General features: G+C 66.2%; 1 protein-coding gene across 5 annotated transcripts; it reads left to right on the forward strand.

The window, feature by feature from the left end:
- The first annotated feature begins 1047 nt into the window (after nt 1-1047).
- Nucleotides 1048-6670, forward strand: LCN12 (lipocalin 12). Of its 5 annotated transcripts, XM_080819242.1 has the most exons (7): nt 1048-1185; nt 2750-2824; nt 3686-3822; nt 5381-5460; nt 5563-5667; nt 5806-5907; nt 6155-6670. In XM_080819242.1, exons 3-7 carry the CDS (start codon nt 3815-3817, stop codon nt 6199-6201), a joined length of 342 nt encoding a protein of 113 aa, XP_080675368.1. In that variant the 5' UTR covers nt 1048-1185; nt 2750-2824; nt 3686-3814; the 3' UTR covers nt 6202-6670. The 5 variants fall into 5 exon arrangements, 4 of the variants coding, with proteins under 4 accessions (XP_080675368.1, XP_080675367.1, XP_080675369.1 ...); XM_080819241.1 differs by lacking the exon at nt 1048-1185 and having other exon boundaries at nt 2541-2824; XM_080819243.1 differs by lacking the exons at nt 1048-1185; nt 2750-2824 and adding an exon at nt 4269-4362 and having other exon boundaries at nt 3715-3822.
- Nucleotides 6671-13308: the final 6638 nt, after the last annotated feature.

Below are 13308 nucleotides of genomic sequence, written 5' to 3' on the forward strand. Positions count from 1 at the left end.
GGAAGAAAAGTACTTTCTTATTTTCTGGAGAGAAGGAGGGCGCTTGAGGTGGAGCATGGGTGGGGGGACGGAGGGGCAGAGACAGAATCTTAAGGGGGCTCCCCACGGAGCAGGGATCCCGACGCGGGCTCACTCCCACAGCCCCGAGGTCATGACCTCGGCCCCCATCGAGCCAATGAGCCACGGAGGCGCCCCAAGAAAAATACCTTCTAAAAAGGGATACAAACTTGCCTTCAGTTGGCAGCGGTGGTTGGGGGCCTCCAGGAAAGGCGGCCCCTGCCGCTAGAGCACTGTGCTGGGAGCCCGCCGGCCTCAGCAGGACGCGAGGGCGCTGCGTCCCAGAGCCCCGCGCCCAGGTCCCACAGGCAGGCGCGTCGTGGGCTGTCCCCGAACTGCCGGCCCTTCTCGCTGGGTGCCCGCGCTCTGCGCACACAGCAGCCCCAGTGGACAGGTGGGCCAGGACCCCCGCCTGTGGGGGCCGGGGCTGGACAGAGCCCGCCGCCCAGGGGACCCACCACCTCCCTCCGGCTCACGGCAGGACCGTCGCACGGGCTCGTTCCGCAGGTCCTGCTCCTGGCCAGCACTGCGCCCGCCCCCAGCTGAGGGCCTCAGCGGCCGCGGCGGACCCTCCGGGATGCCCTGAGCCCAGCGCCCCTCCCCTCCCCGGTGCGGGCCGGTTCCCGTCCACCCCCTCGGCCTCGGCCCCCGGGCGCTCGGGAGGGCGGGGCCGGCCCGCCCAGAGCACCGCGCCCGAGCTTGGGGCGAGCGAACTGGGGAGCAGCCGTGCGGGGGGCGGCGGGGCTCCGGCTGCCGGGGTGCGGAAGGGGCGGCCCCGGGCGCGGCGAGCGCGCGGGAGGGGCCCGCAGAGGCCGGAGCGAGGGGACGCCAGGCAGCCGGTGGGGAAAGGGCTGCGGGGAGGCCAGGCCCGGCTCCCGGGAGGGTGGGCTGGGGGGGGCGTCCCGGCCCTCGCCGCAGCCCCCCCGCCTGGCTGTACCCGCGGACCCGGCCGCCCTTCGGCGACGACGCGGGAAACCGGCAGCCCCGCCACTCCCGGCCGCCGGTAGCCTTTGCACACGGCGCTGCGCGCCGCCAGCGTCACGTGCCCGCCCTCGACCAATGGCATTGACTGTGGGCGGAGCGCGGTTCGGCAAGTCCACCGCCAGCCTGCAACGCGCCCGGCGGACGGTAGGGGGCGCCAGAGTCACTCAGCGCCGCGGGAGGCGCCCGGAGCCGTGTCCCCCGCTAGCCCCGGAGGCGGGGGAGGCGGGGGCGGCGGGGGCGGCGGGGGAGGCGGGGGCGGCGGGGGCGGCGGGGGCGGCGGGGGCCCTCCCGGGAGCGAGGCCCCGGGTTCCTCTCCGGCGCGGGGGACCCGCCCGACCTCCGCTGCGGCCGGGAGGGCGGGGGATGGGTGTCCCGCCCCCAGGGTTCCCAGGGCGCAGGCGCAGAGGGGCCCGGCCGGCTCGTGTTGAGCGGGGTCGCCGGCCGCAGGTCGGGGCCCGCGGGGTGGGAGGTGGGGCGCCGCGTTCAAAGCGTCCGGGGTCGGAGCCGCCACCCCAGCTTCTGCTGGGCCGAGAGGCCTCCTGTGGGAGGTTCCGGGGAAATCCGGGCCGGAGTCGCCCGGAGCAGCAGAGCCGTTCTGAGCCGCGAGCTCGAGGAACGGGGGGCTGCCCTGCGGGCTCGGGTCTCGGGGGGATGCTGGTGGCCCCGGCCCTCCCGACCCCTGCGCGTCCCCTGTCCTGGGGCCTGCGGCTGACCCGGAGAGGCCTTGATGGTCTCCCTGGCAATGGGAAACGCTCCCGGAGGAGGAAGGACCAGGCGGTCCACGCCCTTCCACGCAGTGTGAGGGCTGGGACAGAGCCAGGCCCGGAAGCTCCTTGTCCTTGGGGGACCAGTGCTTTCTCAGTGTCCTGGCTGGGTCCCCTCCTCAGGACAGACTGCTGGAAGCCAAGAGTGGGGGAGGGAAGGAGGTGGCCCAGGATTTGGAGACATGGGGGGGAGGGGAGGGAGACAACGGGCAGCGCAGTGTGTGTGTTGGGGGGGGCAAGATGGCCCAGGTTGGGGCAGGAGGTGACCCAGAGTAGGGGAAACTGGGTGGGGGTGGGAGATGGCCCAAGACATGAGGACCCAGGTGGGGAAGGAGGTAGCCTAGGACAGGGGTAACCTGTTTGGTAGGAGATGGCCCAAGACGGGGAGACCTGGGTGGGGGCAGAGGTGGCCCAGGACAGGGGGACCCGGGTGGGGGCAGGAGGTGGCCTGGGACATGAGGACCCGGGTGGGGCAGGAGGTGGCCTGGGACGGGGGGCTCACAGGTCAGGTACACATTCTTCCAGTCTCCTAGAGCCCAGCACCTACACATTTGACTACCTGTGGTTGTTTTCTTCAGGCCCTTTCTCTGGGGGTGGCCGAGCGGGCTACGTGCTGAGAGCCCAGGCCCTCCTGCCCCCAGGCCAAGTGTGTGGGAGCCCCACCCCCACTAGACTGGGCTGCCTGCCCCCTGCCCTCACTCTGGCACAGGGGGCCCTGCAGTCATCCCTCAGTCATCCTGATCTGGGGGCTCTGGCTGCCTGCCCACCACCCCGTTGTCTGGGTCACTCTGACCGGCCGTGACCCCTGCTCCTCGGGGCAGTAGGGCCCCTTGGTCTGTTGTTGCCCCACGCTTGGGTTCGGGGCGTGGGGGAGCAGTGCGGGGGTGGCAGGCCTGGGCTCGGCACTCAGTGTTCCACAAGAATGCTGTGCCCCTGACCTTCAGGACTGAGGAGAGGTCAAGCTCCCTGTGTGGGATGGAACGTTCCGCTCTCCACCTGGTGGCAGGAAGGCTCCTGAGGTAGGGCCCGGACAGGGAGGCACCGCAGGTGCGGGGCCCTGGGAAGGGGTTCCAAAGAGGGTTGGAGCTGGGGGTCTCCGGATTCAGAAAGCAAGGTGCAGAGACGTCCCTGGGAGCTAGTGGACCCAGCAAGCACCCCCAGCCCCTCCATTTTCTGCCCGTCTCCCTTCTGGGCTGGGACCCAGATGCCCCCCGTCTTTGGGGGGCAGGATCTCAAGAGGGCCCCGCCCCTGCCCAGTGTGCTGCCAAGCCCTCTGCGGCCACCTCTTCTGCCACTTCTGGGGAGGGGCACCTGTGGATGGGCCCATAAAGAGGGGAGGGTCTGAGTCGGCAGCCACAGGGCCACTTGCTTCCCCCCGTCCCTCCTGGGATGGGGCCTTGCTGTGCCCTGTGGGCAGTGCTCGCCCTGCTGAAAGGCCTGAAAGGCCAGACCTCAAACACGCAGCCGGGCGTTCCCTCCGTGTTACGGAACTTCCAGGAAGACCAGGTCTGGGGGCTTGAAGGGAGGGGGAGAAAGTCAGCCGGGGTCCAAGTGCAGGGAGCAAGGGGGGCCGTGGGGGCCGGGGAAGGCACCGTCCGGGGAGCCCAGCCTGGTCTCAGATCTCCCCACGGAGATTCCTGACGTCCAACAGAAAAGGTCCCTGGATGGCTGGACAGGCCTTTCTGGACCAGCTGTTCCCTCCTGTAACCCCGGCCAGTCCCCGTGCGGTGGGAACATCTCCATCAACGAAGGCCGCAAATGCCAGGCGCTGGGCGAGTTCACCCCAGCCCTGCCGGCGTCATTGGCACTCGTATGGGGAGCTGCCGCCTGGTGAGGGCCCCTGGGCTGTCCTGGGCTCTGCCTACCTCAGGTTCCCACAGTTCCAGGGGGAATGGTTTGTGGTCGGCCTAGCAGGCAGCACCCACAGAAAGACGGACAGGTTCCTGCTGAACCCATTCACTGCAGTGTTCCAGCAAAACAAGGACAGCCGCCTTGAAGTGTCATATGCCATGACCCGGTGAGTGAGGATCCCTGGCCTGTACCCCTGGAACCTAATGGCTTCATGGCTCGAGGCCAGCATGGGCCCCAGTGCCCTGGTTCAGCACAGGCTGCCAGTGACCTAAGCCAGCTCTGGGGCACACACAAAAGAGGGGTGCGTTTACTGGATCCCAGACTCGGAAGAGCCTTGAGGGCTTATGGAGTACAGGTAGAGCTGGATCCAGGAGTTCAAACAGTATGACCAGGGCCCCTTCAGCCCCTCCCTTTCTCTTTTTCAGCTCTGTCTGCCCAGACCTCTGTTTGGGAAAGTTCTCACCTCGCAGGGATAAAACATTAGTTTGGGCTGATGTCCTTCTCAGGGCTCCCAATTCCAGAAAAGAGAGAGCATCCTGGTCAGCCTGGCAATGGCCTCTGACCAGGTTTTCTGGAGTCACGTGATCCTCCTGAACCCGTTGCTGCATCCAGGGTGACAGGTGCTCTGGCTGGTCTCCCCAAAAGAAGTGTCTCCCCCCTGGTTGGGAAGAAGCGGAAGTCTTGATGGATGGCCCCTGGGAATGAGGTGAGGGTGGTGCCTCCCCACTTTGGGGGACACCGGTGCCATGAGGGCTTCTTGACCCTCACCACGTCTTCAGCAGGCCTGGCAGGCTTCCTTGCCCACCTGCCTGGCTACAGGGGAGAGAGGGCCTGGGAACCTCTCTGGTTAGGGCTCTTTGGGGATGAGTAACATGAAACGGGGACCGTAAGCGAGGCGGGTCTGTCACGCGGACCAGGGTAGGTCCTAGAGCTGAGAGCCTCCTCTGAGGGTCTCCCTTGGCCCCTGCCCCAGCCTGCCAGCTGCATGGGCTCAGCCACCCCAGAACCCCCGTTTGGAGCATCTCAGATTCCTGGGGGCACCTGACTGGCCTAGCTCCTGTCAGAGGTTGATTAGAGGGGAGGAGTGGGGGACAGAGAACCCAGTGCAAATGCAGTTGGACCGAGAAGGCTTTGGGGCAACCTCCCCTCTCCCCCACCTGCAGGCCGGACTGCACTTGGTTGCTTCTCAAAACAGGTGTGTCCACCTGGAGAGGCCCCTGCACAGCGGGAGGGCCTCCTGGGGCCCAAACTGGGGGGCCTACCCGGCCGGCCCAGCTTCTCCCCATCTGGCCTGGCTCAGCGAAGTCTGGGGCTGCTGGCTAGGGGCGCCAGCCACGATGCCCACCTGGCGCAGTGAGGACTCCTGGAGGGGACCCTGCAGACAGAAACACCTTTCTCTCGCCATCACACATACACATGCATTAGGGGTCCCAGCCAGGCTGAGAAGGAGTGGCCAGTGGGTGGGCGGGGCAGAGGCTCCAAGGGGATGTGTGAGGGCCAGGGAGAGCCCACACCTCGTCCTCCAGGAGGGACCACCTCCCTGGGGAGGGCAGCAAAGCTTCCCGTGTGGGGCCTCGCCCATGGCTTCCGACAGACGTCTCCTCCAAGTGAGCGGCTGAGATCTGGCGGGGACCCGCCTTGGGGTCCCCCCAAGGGAGAGAAGGAAACCAGAGGTCTGGCCGGGTTCCAGAACCTTCCTCTTGTGTTCTCCCCCGCTCCCGCAGGGGCCACCGCTGTGTCTCCTGGTCGTATGTGCTGATTCCAGCAGCAAAGCCTGGGGGATTCTCGGTGGACAGCAGGGAGGGTGAGAGGGTGACCGCGGGAGGCAGGGGGGATGGCCTGGGGAGGGCGCCCGGGCAGAGAAAGGGCCTCATGCTGCAGCGTTACCTCCCCTGTGTCCCGGCAGAGCCCGAGGAGGTCCAGGTGTACGACACTGACTACAGCGTGTTCGCTCTGATGCTGTTCAGAAGACGGTCCAGCGGCCAGAGCATCATCAGGGTCAACCTGCTATGTGAGCCCCCGCCCAGCGGCTGAGGTCCAGCTGGGGGGGGGGGAGGGAGGGAGGGCGAGGGCGGGTGGAGTGCGGGGGTCCGGCACTGCCAGGGCAACGGCCGTGGCTAAAGGCCATGCTGCTCTCCCCCGGCCCCAGGCAGGATGTGGATGATCCAGACCGTGGTGCTGGACAAATTTGTCTGCCTGGTGCAAGCGCTGGGCCTGTCGGCTGACAACATCGTCTTCCCAGACCTGAGAGGTAACGGGCCCTCGGGCGCCCGCAGGGGTCTGCACCTGGCAGGGGCCCGCACCCGCGCGGGCCCGCCCATGGCCCTCGAGAGCCCTGTGAGAGCCCGTGGGGGAGTGTGGCCTGCGTGCAGGGTCTACCTGCGGGGTACCTGCCACCCCAGAGGACTCAGCCTGAGCCCAGAGGGCGTTTCTCACAACTCCTTGGTCTCTGCCCCCACCCGTGGTCCCACATCCCGGGCCACCTCTTCTCATTCCAGGAGCATTTCCCACGTCTGGCCCTTCCCACGTGTGTGACCACATGTAAAGCACAGGCACACCGGCAGACACGCAGTGCTGACGCGGGCACACGCCCCTGCTTACACACGCGTGCGTGCACGTGTGCACACACAGGGACACAGCATTCACAGGCACGAGCCTGGGAGGGCCCCGCCGCACCTCTGCAGCGAGCCTGGGGGCTGGGGGCAGGGTGGCACCCTGGAGGGTATGTCCCTCCATCCCTGGCCAGCCTCCCGCCCCAGTGCCTTCTCCGGGGCAGCTGCGGGCCCCCTCCTGCCCTTGGCCCCAGCGCCCCTCCCCTCCCTGGAGCTGCGGGCTCTCGTGCCGCTGGCCTCCTCCAGCTCTATCCCGTCTCTGCTGCACCTGCATCTGAGCCTCTGTCTCCCCCATCAGACTGGTCACCCCGGCCGGGGACCTGCTGAAGGTGGACGCGGCTCCTCCCCGGCAAAGCCTCTCCCCTGCTCGCAGCAAGGAATAAATGCTCTGTGTCGGGGTCCAGCCGCGTGAGCCACCGTGACCTTGGGGTGGGGAGGGGAGGTGCGAGTAGGGGAGGGCCCTGCGAGCGCACTCATGCCCACCCCTGCCCACCAGGCCTGTCGGCAGCCGCCAGTCTCCTCGGGAGTGCGTCTTTGCCGGTCACTGCGGGTCCCTGAGGGTCCTCTCCATCCTGCCCACGCGGCCCCCAGCGACACGAGTTCACAGAACCCCCCCACCTCCCCAGTCCCCAGAGCCCTGGAGCTGCCATGAGGGGTGCGGCGGGGGCCCCAGAAGAGGAGCAGCCTAGACACGGGTGCCCCAGCCTGGAGGGCGGGGGAGGGGTGGGGCAGAGAGGTTTGGCTTCCTGTTGGGGGGGCCGGACCCCCACTGGGTGTAGGGATCCTTCAGGTGCAGAGAGCCCCAGCCCAGGACCCCAACCGTCTGTGCACACCTAAGAGGCAGCTGCCCTGTCCCAGACAGGACCAGGCTCCACACCGCCCCCACCCCACCATCCTGGCCCCACGGAGCTCCAAGCAGGGGGCAGCAGGCCAAGCCCAGGGCCTGCGGGGAAGCTGATCCCACCAGAGATCAAAGAACACTGGACGTCTCACTCCGTGCCAGAGTGCATTTCTTCGGCCTGAGTGCCCCCCTCCCCACCCCGGTCTGGCCCTGTTCCTCCCTCAGGGCAGGGTCAGCAGAAGGGGATAAAAGCAGGTGGGCGGGCCCTGGCCCTGGGCCAGTCTTCATCCATCTGGCGGCCACCTGGCCCGTCAGCTTCAGCTCTGGGTGGCAGGAGGGGCCCTTCCCCAAAGACTCCCCGTGGTCTGGGTCACGCCTTCCTCCCAGCCTTTTCCACTGAGGCCACACAAAGCCCTGTACCGTGACCGTGACATCCATGGGCCGCCTAGGGCTTCCCCTGGTCCTGGGAGCACAGAGCTGCCTCCCGGAGGAGCGTTCCAGGCCCCAGATGGGGGTGCGCTGCAGCCACGCAGGGCCCCGGAGGTCTGGGATGGGGGGGAAGCCAGCTGCCCCAGCGTCCCGACGGAGAGGCCTCCTCTAGCCCTTCTCCGGCCATAGCCCTTCCCGCTGGCGTCCCCGCAACCCACGGCGCGCCCTCCCTGGGCCCGCGGGCAGGTGTCCCGGCGAGCCCCCCTGCCGGCGGAGAGCTGGCCGGGCATGGCTGGGGCAGAACGGGCCGGGAGCTCAGGCCTGAGAGGAGGGGCCGGGGCCGGGCAGAGGGGAACAGGCAGGGCTACAGCCAGGGAAACAGAGACCCCTGCACGCGACCCTGTCTTCACTTCCTGCGGAAGGACAGAAGGCGCCTTGTGTACCAGTCCGAAGGGCAGGCCGTGATTTTGAGCGACTCAGGACCCCTGGGCTTTTCTCTCAGCCCTGCCTGGGGGCCTGGGTCCCTGGGGTGTCCCCATTCCTCAGTGACACACAGGACTTAGGACCCTGGAGGATGCCCGTGACCACCCCCGGCTCCTGTCCCAGCCCTGTCACCGGAGGGCAGGTGTCCCTCTCCCCACTCCTGAGGGGCTGCGCTGTGGGTCCCAGCAGGCCCCGTGGCCGAACGTGTCTCTCTGCAGGGTCAGTGCAGCTGCGGGCTGAGTGTTGCCACGGCTGCCCAGGACACCCCCTCGACGGCCCCCGGCCCCACAGCTCGTCTGGGAGCCGGGGAGAGCAGGTGTGCTGTGCAGCGGGACGTCCATCCCCACATTCTGGGTGGCACCAGTACGGGCCTGTCCCTAGGAGTGTTCAGTGCTATGGGGACCTCCCCATTCTGGCCTAGACAGGCAGAAACCCTGTAAAGTGGGAAAGGCTTGGACCCTGGGGCCAAGGACACAGCTGGGTCCAGCTGCCCCAGGCTCCCAGGCTCCTCAGGTCCCCAGGCAGGGGCTGCTCGGTGCTGGCACCTGAGGCCAGAGGACCACCTCCAAGTTCGTGCCCCTGCTTGCGTCCCAGTCCCCCGGGGAGGCTCAGTCTGCCATTTCTCTCAGCCAAGCAGCCCCAGCAGGTCAGCGGGCGCTGCCGCCATGGGACAGGCGGGGCAGGCGTGGGGGAGGGCCTCAGACTGTGTCCCCGCTCCCGAGGCGGGGCCAGGTGGACATCCTTGAGCCCAGCCTGAGCCACGGGCCTGGTGTGTGAGGGGACTCGGTCCGGGCCCCCGTGGGCCCGCATCACTCTGTTTGCGTCCCAGCTGCTACGGTCTCGAGGGCGGCAAGGTGGACAGGACAGGACTGTGTCTGGACGGACTGAGAAACCGGCCCGCTGCCAGGGAGCCCTCCCCAGCCTCTGGGGCTCCCTTCCAGGGAAGGTGGCCCCCCAGGAGGGACAGCCGGCAAGGCCAAGCGACCTTTTGGGCCCCATGTCTGCACCTGAGTGTGCTGAGGGCTTGACCGTCATGGTGGGGACCAGCCCGGGCGGCAGGAGCAGGAGGGACGTTTGGACAGCTCTGGGAGAGGGCGGATGTGGACTGTGGCCACCGTGGGACCAGCCTGGGCGCGGAGGGGCCGGGCACCTGCGGGGCCGCCAGACGGCAAGCTGGGTCCCCTCATCTGAAGACGGGTGCTCTCGCCCCACCTGTTGGACTCGTTTCTTTATGACATCATTTTCTCTCTTTATTAACTTGTAAATCTCACTTTGTTGGGTTTTTTAAACCCTCTTTAAGTACCCACTTCTGAGGCATCAGTGCGTTCACACTCGTGCAGCCGTCCTCCCTGTCCGTCCCCAGAGCTCGTCCATCTTCCCGGGCTGGACTCTGTCCCCGTAAACCCTGCGCCCGGCACCCCCGCGGCGCGTCTGTGTCCGACTCCTCCGGCCTCCTGGGTGTCTCCGCCCACGACACACAACCGGTCCGTCCGTGCCGGGCTGACCGCACTCGGCACCGCGGCCTCCAGCTCCGCCCCCGTGGCCGCGGGTGCCGGGATCCCCTCCTTTTTAAGGGGGAGTCACGGTCCGAGGTGTGGCCGGGCCGCGTCCTGCTCACCTGTGGGCCTGTCGGTAGCCGCTCGGGCCGCTCCCGTCCCTCGGCTCTTGTGAACACGAGAGTTCAGATCTCCCTTCAAGACCTTTGTTTTAGAGGACAGAGGCGGAGGCAGAGACAGAAGCGGAGGCAGAGGCGGAGGGAGAGTGTTAAGCGGACCCCACACTCCGCGCAGAGCCCGGCACGGGGCTCCATCCCACGACCCTGAGATCCCGTCCTGAGCAGAAACAGAGTCGGACACTTAACCGCCGGAGCCCTCCAGGTGCCCCTGCTGCCCTCCGAGGTTTTGTTCTATTTCTGTCCTGTGTTTTAATTCTGTGTTTTCCGCCCGCAAGATGTGTTGAGGGTGACGCAGACCACGGTCCCCAGAGCCTGTGGCGCCCGTGTGTGGCCCTGCTCTGCCCTTCCTCCTGCTCGGTCCTGCCTCGTGTCTGTGTTTCACTGCACACGTGCTGGTGACTCATTGCTTCGGGTTTTGTCTGAAAAGTCCTCATTTAGACCTTATTTCTTTTTTTTTTTAAGATTTTATTTATTTATTTGACAGACAGAGATCACAAGTAGGCAGAGAGGCAGGCAGAGAGAGAGGGGGAAGCAGGCTCCCCTCGGAGCAGAGAGCCCGATGCAGGGTCCGATCCCAGGACCCCGGGATCATGACCTGAGCCGAAGGCAGAGGCTTCAACCCACTGAGCCACCCAGGCGCCCCTAGACCTTATTTCTAAAATACGAACTGAGGGCGCGCCTGGGGGCTCCTTTGGTGCAGCGTCTGCCTTCAGCTCAGGTCGCGGTCTCGGGGTCCTGGGATTGAGCCCCCGTTTGGACTCCCTGCTCGGCGGGGCGTCTGCCTCTCCCGCGGGCCCTCCCCCCGGCTTGTGTTCTCGCTCTCTTTCTCTCTCAAGTAAATAAATAATCTCCACAAAAACAAAAATAAAATCTGGGCTCAGATCTGAAGTCACGGGGATGGACACGACTTCGCCGGCTGCTCTGATGAGTCGGGACCACGCGGACACCTGTGTAAACACAGCTCGGCCCGATGCAGAACATTCCAGCATCCCAGAGAGCTCCTGGGAGACCACGTGCAACCGGCCCTCTCCAGCCTCTGCCCCGGCAGCCACAGGTCGAATTCCGTCTCAGTGGAGGAGTTTGGCCCGATTTGGGATCGCACAGTGCGGTCTCTCGAGTCTCCTACAGACCCAGGGCCACCTACCCCAGGTCACTCCCAGGTCAGGCGGCAGCCAAGGGCACTTCTCCTTCTTTTGTTTTTTCAGCAGGCCCAGCATGGAGCCCAACACCCTGCGTGGACTCACACCCTGAGATCAAGACCTGAGCTGAGATCAAAGTCAGGACTTAAGTGACTGAGCCCCCCAGGCGCCCCCATTCAGGTCCTGACGCGCCCGCCGCTCGCAGGTTCTGCGGGAGGAGAAAGCCGCGCCACCGAGAGAGGCCAGGACGGGGCGCAGGGGGCTCCGTGGGCTGAGGGCCTGACTCTCGACTTCGGCGCGGGGCACGATCTCAGGGTGGTGGGGTCGAGCCCCGCATCGGGGTCCGGGCTCAGCGGGGAGTCAGCCTCACCCTCTGCTCCTGCCTCCCGGCTCTCCTCTCAGACGAACAAATATAAATCCTTTATAAAAAAGGGGGCCCTATAAGGAAAACCCTAAAGGAAGTGCTTCAGGGGCGAATCAAGGGCCCAGACCGAGGCCGGAGTCCCAGCGGGCTGGCCGCATGGCCGGCCGCGAGCAGACGGGTCACCTGAGGCTCAGCCTTGGCCGCGGAGAACAGCAGCCTCGACGTGTAGGGACTGAACGTATCGATTCTAGATCAGACGAAGACAGCGTCGTTGGGGAGGACGGAAAGGCGTCCACGCGACTTTGTCAAATCGAAGCTGTAGTATTGGCCACAGCTGCTAACATCTGTATGTGCACCTGCACACACACGCGCACACACGCGCACACACACGTACCCCAATGCCCTGTGTTAATAGAAGTGAAATAATGAATTGATGAAAACCGAAAGAGATGTCAAGAAAGTGAGAACAGGGGCGCCCGGCGAATCGGTGGGTGAAGCGTCCGGCTCAGGTCATGATCCAGGGTCCTGGGATCGAGCCCCGCATCGGGCTCCCTGCTCGGCGGGAGGCCTGCTTCTCCCTCTCCCGCTCTCCCTGCTCATGTTCCCTCTCTCGCTGTCTCTCTCTGTCAAATAAATAAATAAAATCTTAAAAAAAAAAAAAAAGAAATCCCCGGTTATTTCATCATAAAGTAGGTTGAACCCATCAAGAACATACGAGAATTCTAAATTCGTGTGCGACGATAATACGGCCGCGGAGGGACCACAGCAGAAACGGAAGCACAAGGAGGGAGAGAGCGCGGCCGGCGCTGCCGGAGAGGCCCACACGCCTCCCTTAGTAAACAGCAGCCCTCTCCGGGGCCTGGAGTGCGGGCGGGCACGGGGGCCTGGGCCCAGCCACAGGGCAAGGCTCGGGGGCATCACTGAGCAGAGAGCTTGGGAGCCGGGCGGCAGGAATAGGACATTTTCAGGTCCCTCAGGGATGGGGGCCGTGGGAGGGAAGACCAGGCTGGGCTCCTCCCAGAACACTGGCCCAGGACAGGGCAGCCGAGGGCCCTGGGAAAGTTGCTGGCTGGACCGTGCAGCCGGCCCCTGCTCTGGGCCCTGTGCCTGCTGGAGCCCTGGTATCATCTGGGCCTGCTGTGCGTGGAGCAGCCCCCCTCCTCCCCGGGGTCTGTTTCCTGGAAGAGGAAGGGAGGGAGCAGGTGGACCGGGGGTCCGTGTACAGTGTAGGGGCCGAGTGGGCAGCCTGGGGGACCGCACCTGTGGGTGCAGAGCTGGCTGGAGCCCTTCCCACCCCGCTCCTGCCTGCACCCGTGTCTAGGCCCTGAGGTCTCGTGCCCGCTCTGGGCCCTGCGCCCCCCACACTGTGAGTGACTTGGGCCTGGTTGCTGATGCCCCGCGCGTCCCCTCATGGGCGCCCCCGTGCGCCTGCACCATAGCGAAGGAGATGCTACCGCACACGGGATCGGCCGCCCCGTCAGGGTGTGGCGAGGTGCTGGTGGAGAGGCAGGCCTTTAGGAGAAAGCCCTTTGTTCGTCCTGGGGTGTGGGGAGGGACGGGGACCTCCTTCCTGGGTGTCCGCGTTTCTGTGTGTCTGGGACACCTCTGTTGGGAAGGGAAGAGGGTGCAGCTTGCGTGTGGGGTGCCCGGCGTGTGGGGTGCCCGGTAAGGGGGCAAGTTCCCAGGAACAGGGGCTGGGTGAGGCCTCCAGGACCCAGCTGCCCCCTCCATGGGGCCCTCTGACGGGCAGTGGGGCCGAAGGGGTTAGAGCCCAGCACGGAGGGGACATTCGGTGCCGGCAGGCCGCACTCCCCCAGCCCGCCCCCCCGTGAGCTGACTGGGAGCTAGGGGAAGGCACAGACCCTGGGAGTGTGCGGAGCTCACCAGCCTTCCCTGCCCAGCACCCAGAGCACCCCAGCGTGATCACACCCCTTCCTTCCTCACTACTGGGCTCACCGGAGAAGGCTTTTGAAGCCAGGGTGCCCGCGGCCAGAGCTCTGTCTGCACCGTCCCAGGGCTGGGTGCCAGCGTGTCCAGCATCACCCACTCCCCACGGTCCCCTGGAAGACGCAGGGGTCGTCTCCAGGCGGCCATCCGGAGACCACTTCT

Source organism: Martes martes, assembly GCF_963455335.1.
Source record: "Martes martes genome assembly, chromosome: 12".
In the NCBI taxonomy this organism is placed as follows: Eukaryota; Metazoa; Chordata; class Mammalia; order Carnivora; family Mustelidae; genus Martes; species Martes martes.

Coding starts and splice junctions, on each gene's coding strand:
- LCN12 (XM_080819240.1), top strand. Junction 5,461..5,562: donor CTCGGTGGACAGCAGGGAGG/GTGAGAGGGTGA, acceptor GTGTCCCGGCAG/AGCCCGAGGAGGTCCAGGTG. Junction 5,668..5,805: donor CATCAGGGTCAACCTGCTAT/GTGAGCCCCCGC, acceptor CCCCGGCCCCAG/GCAGGATGTGGATGATCCAG.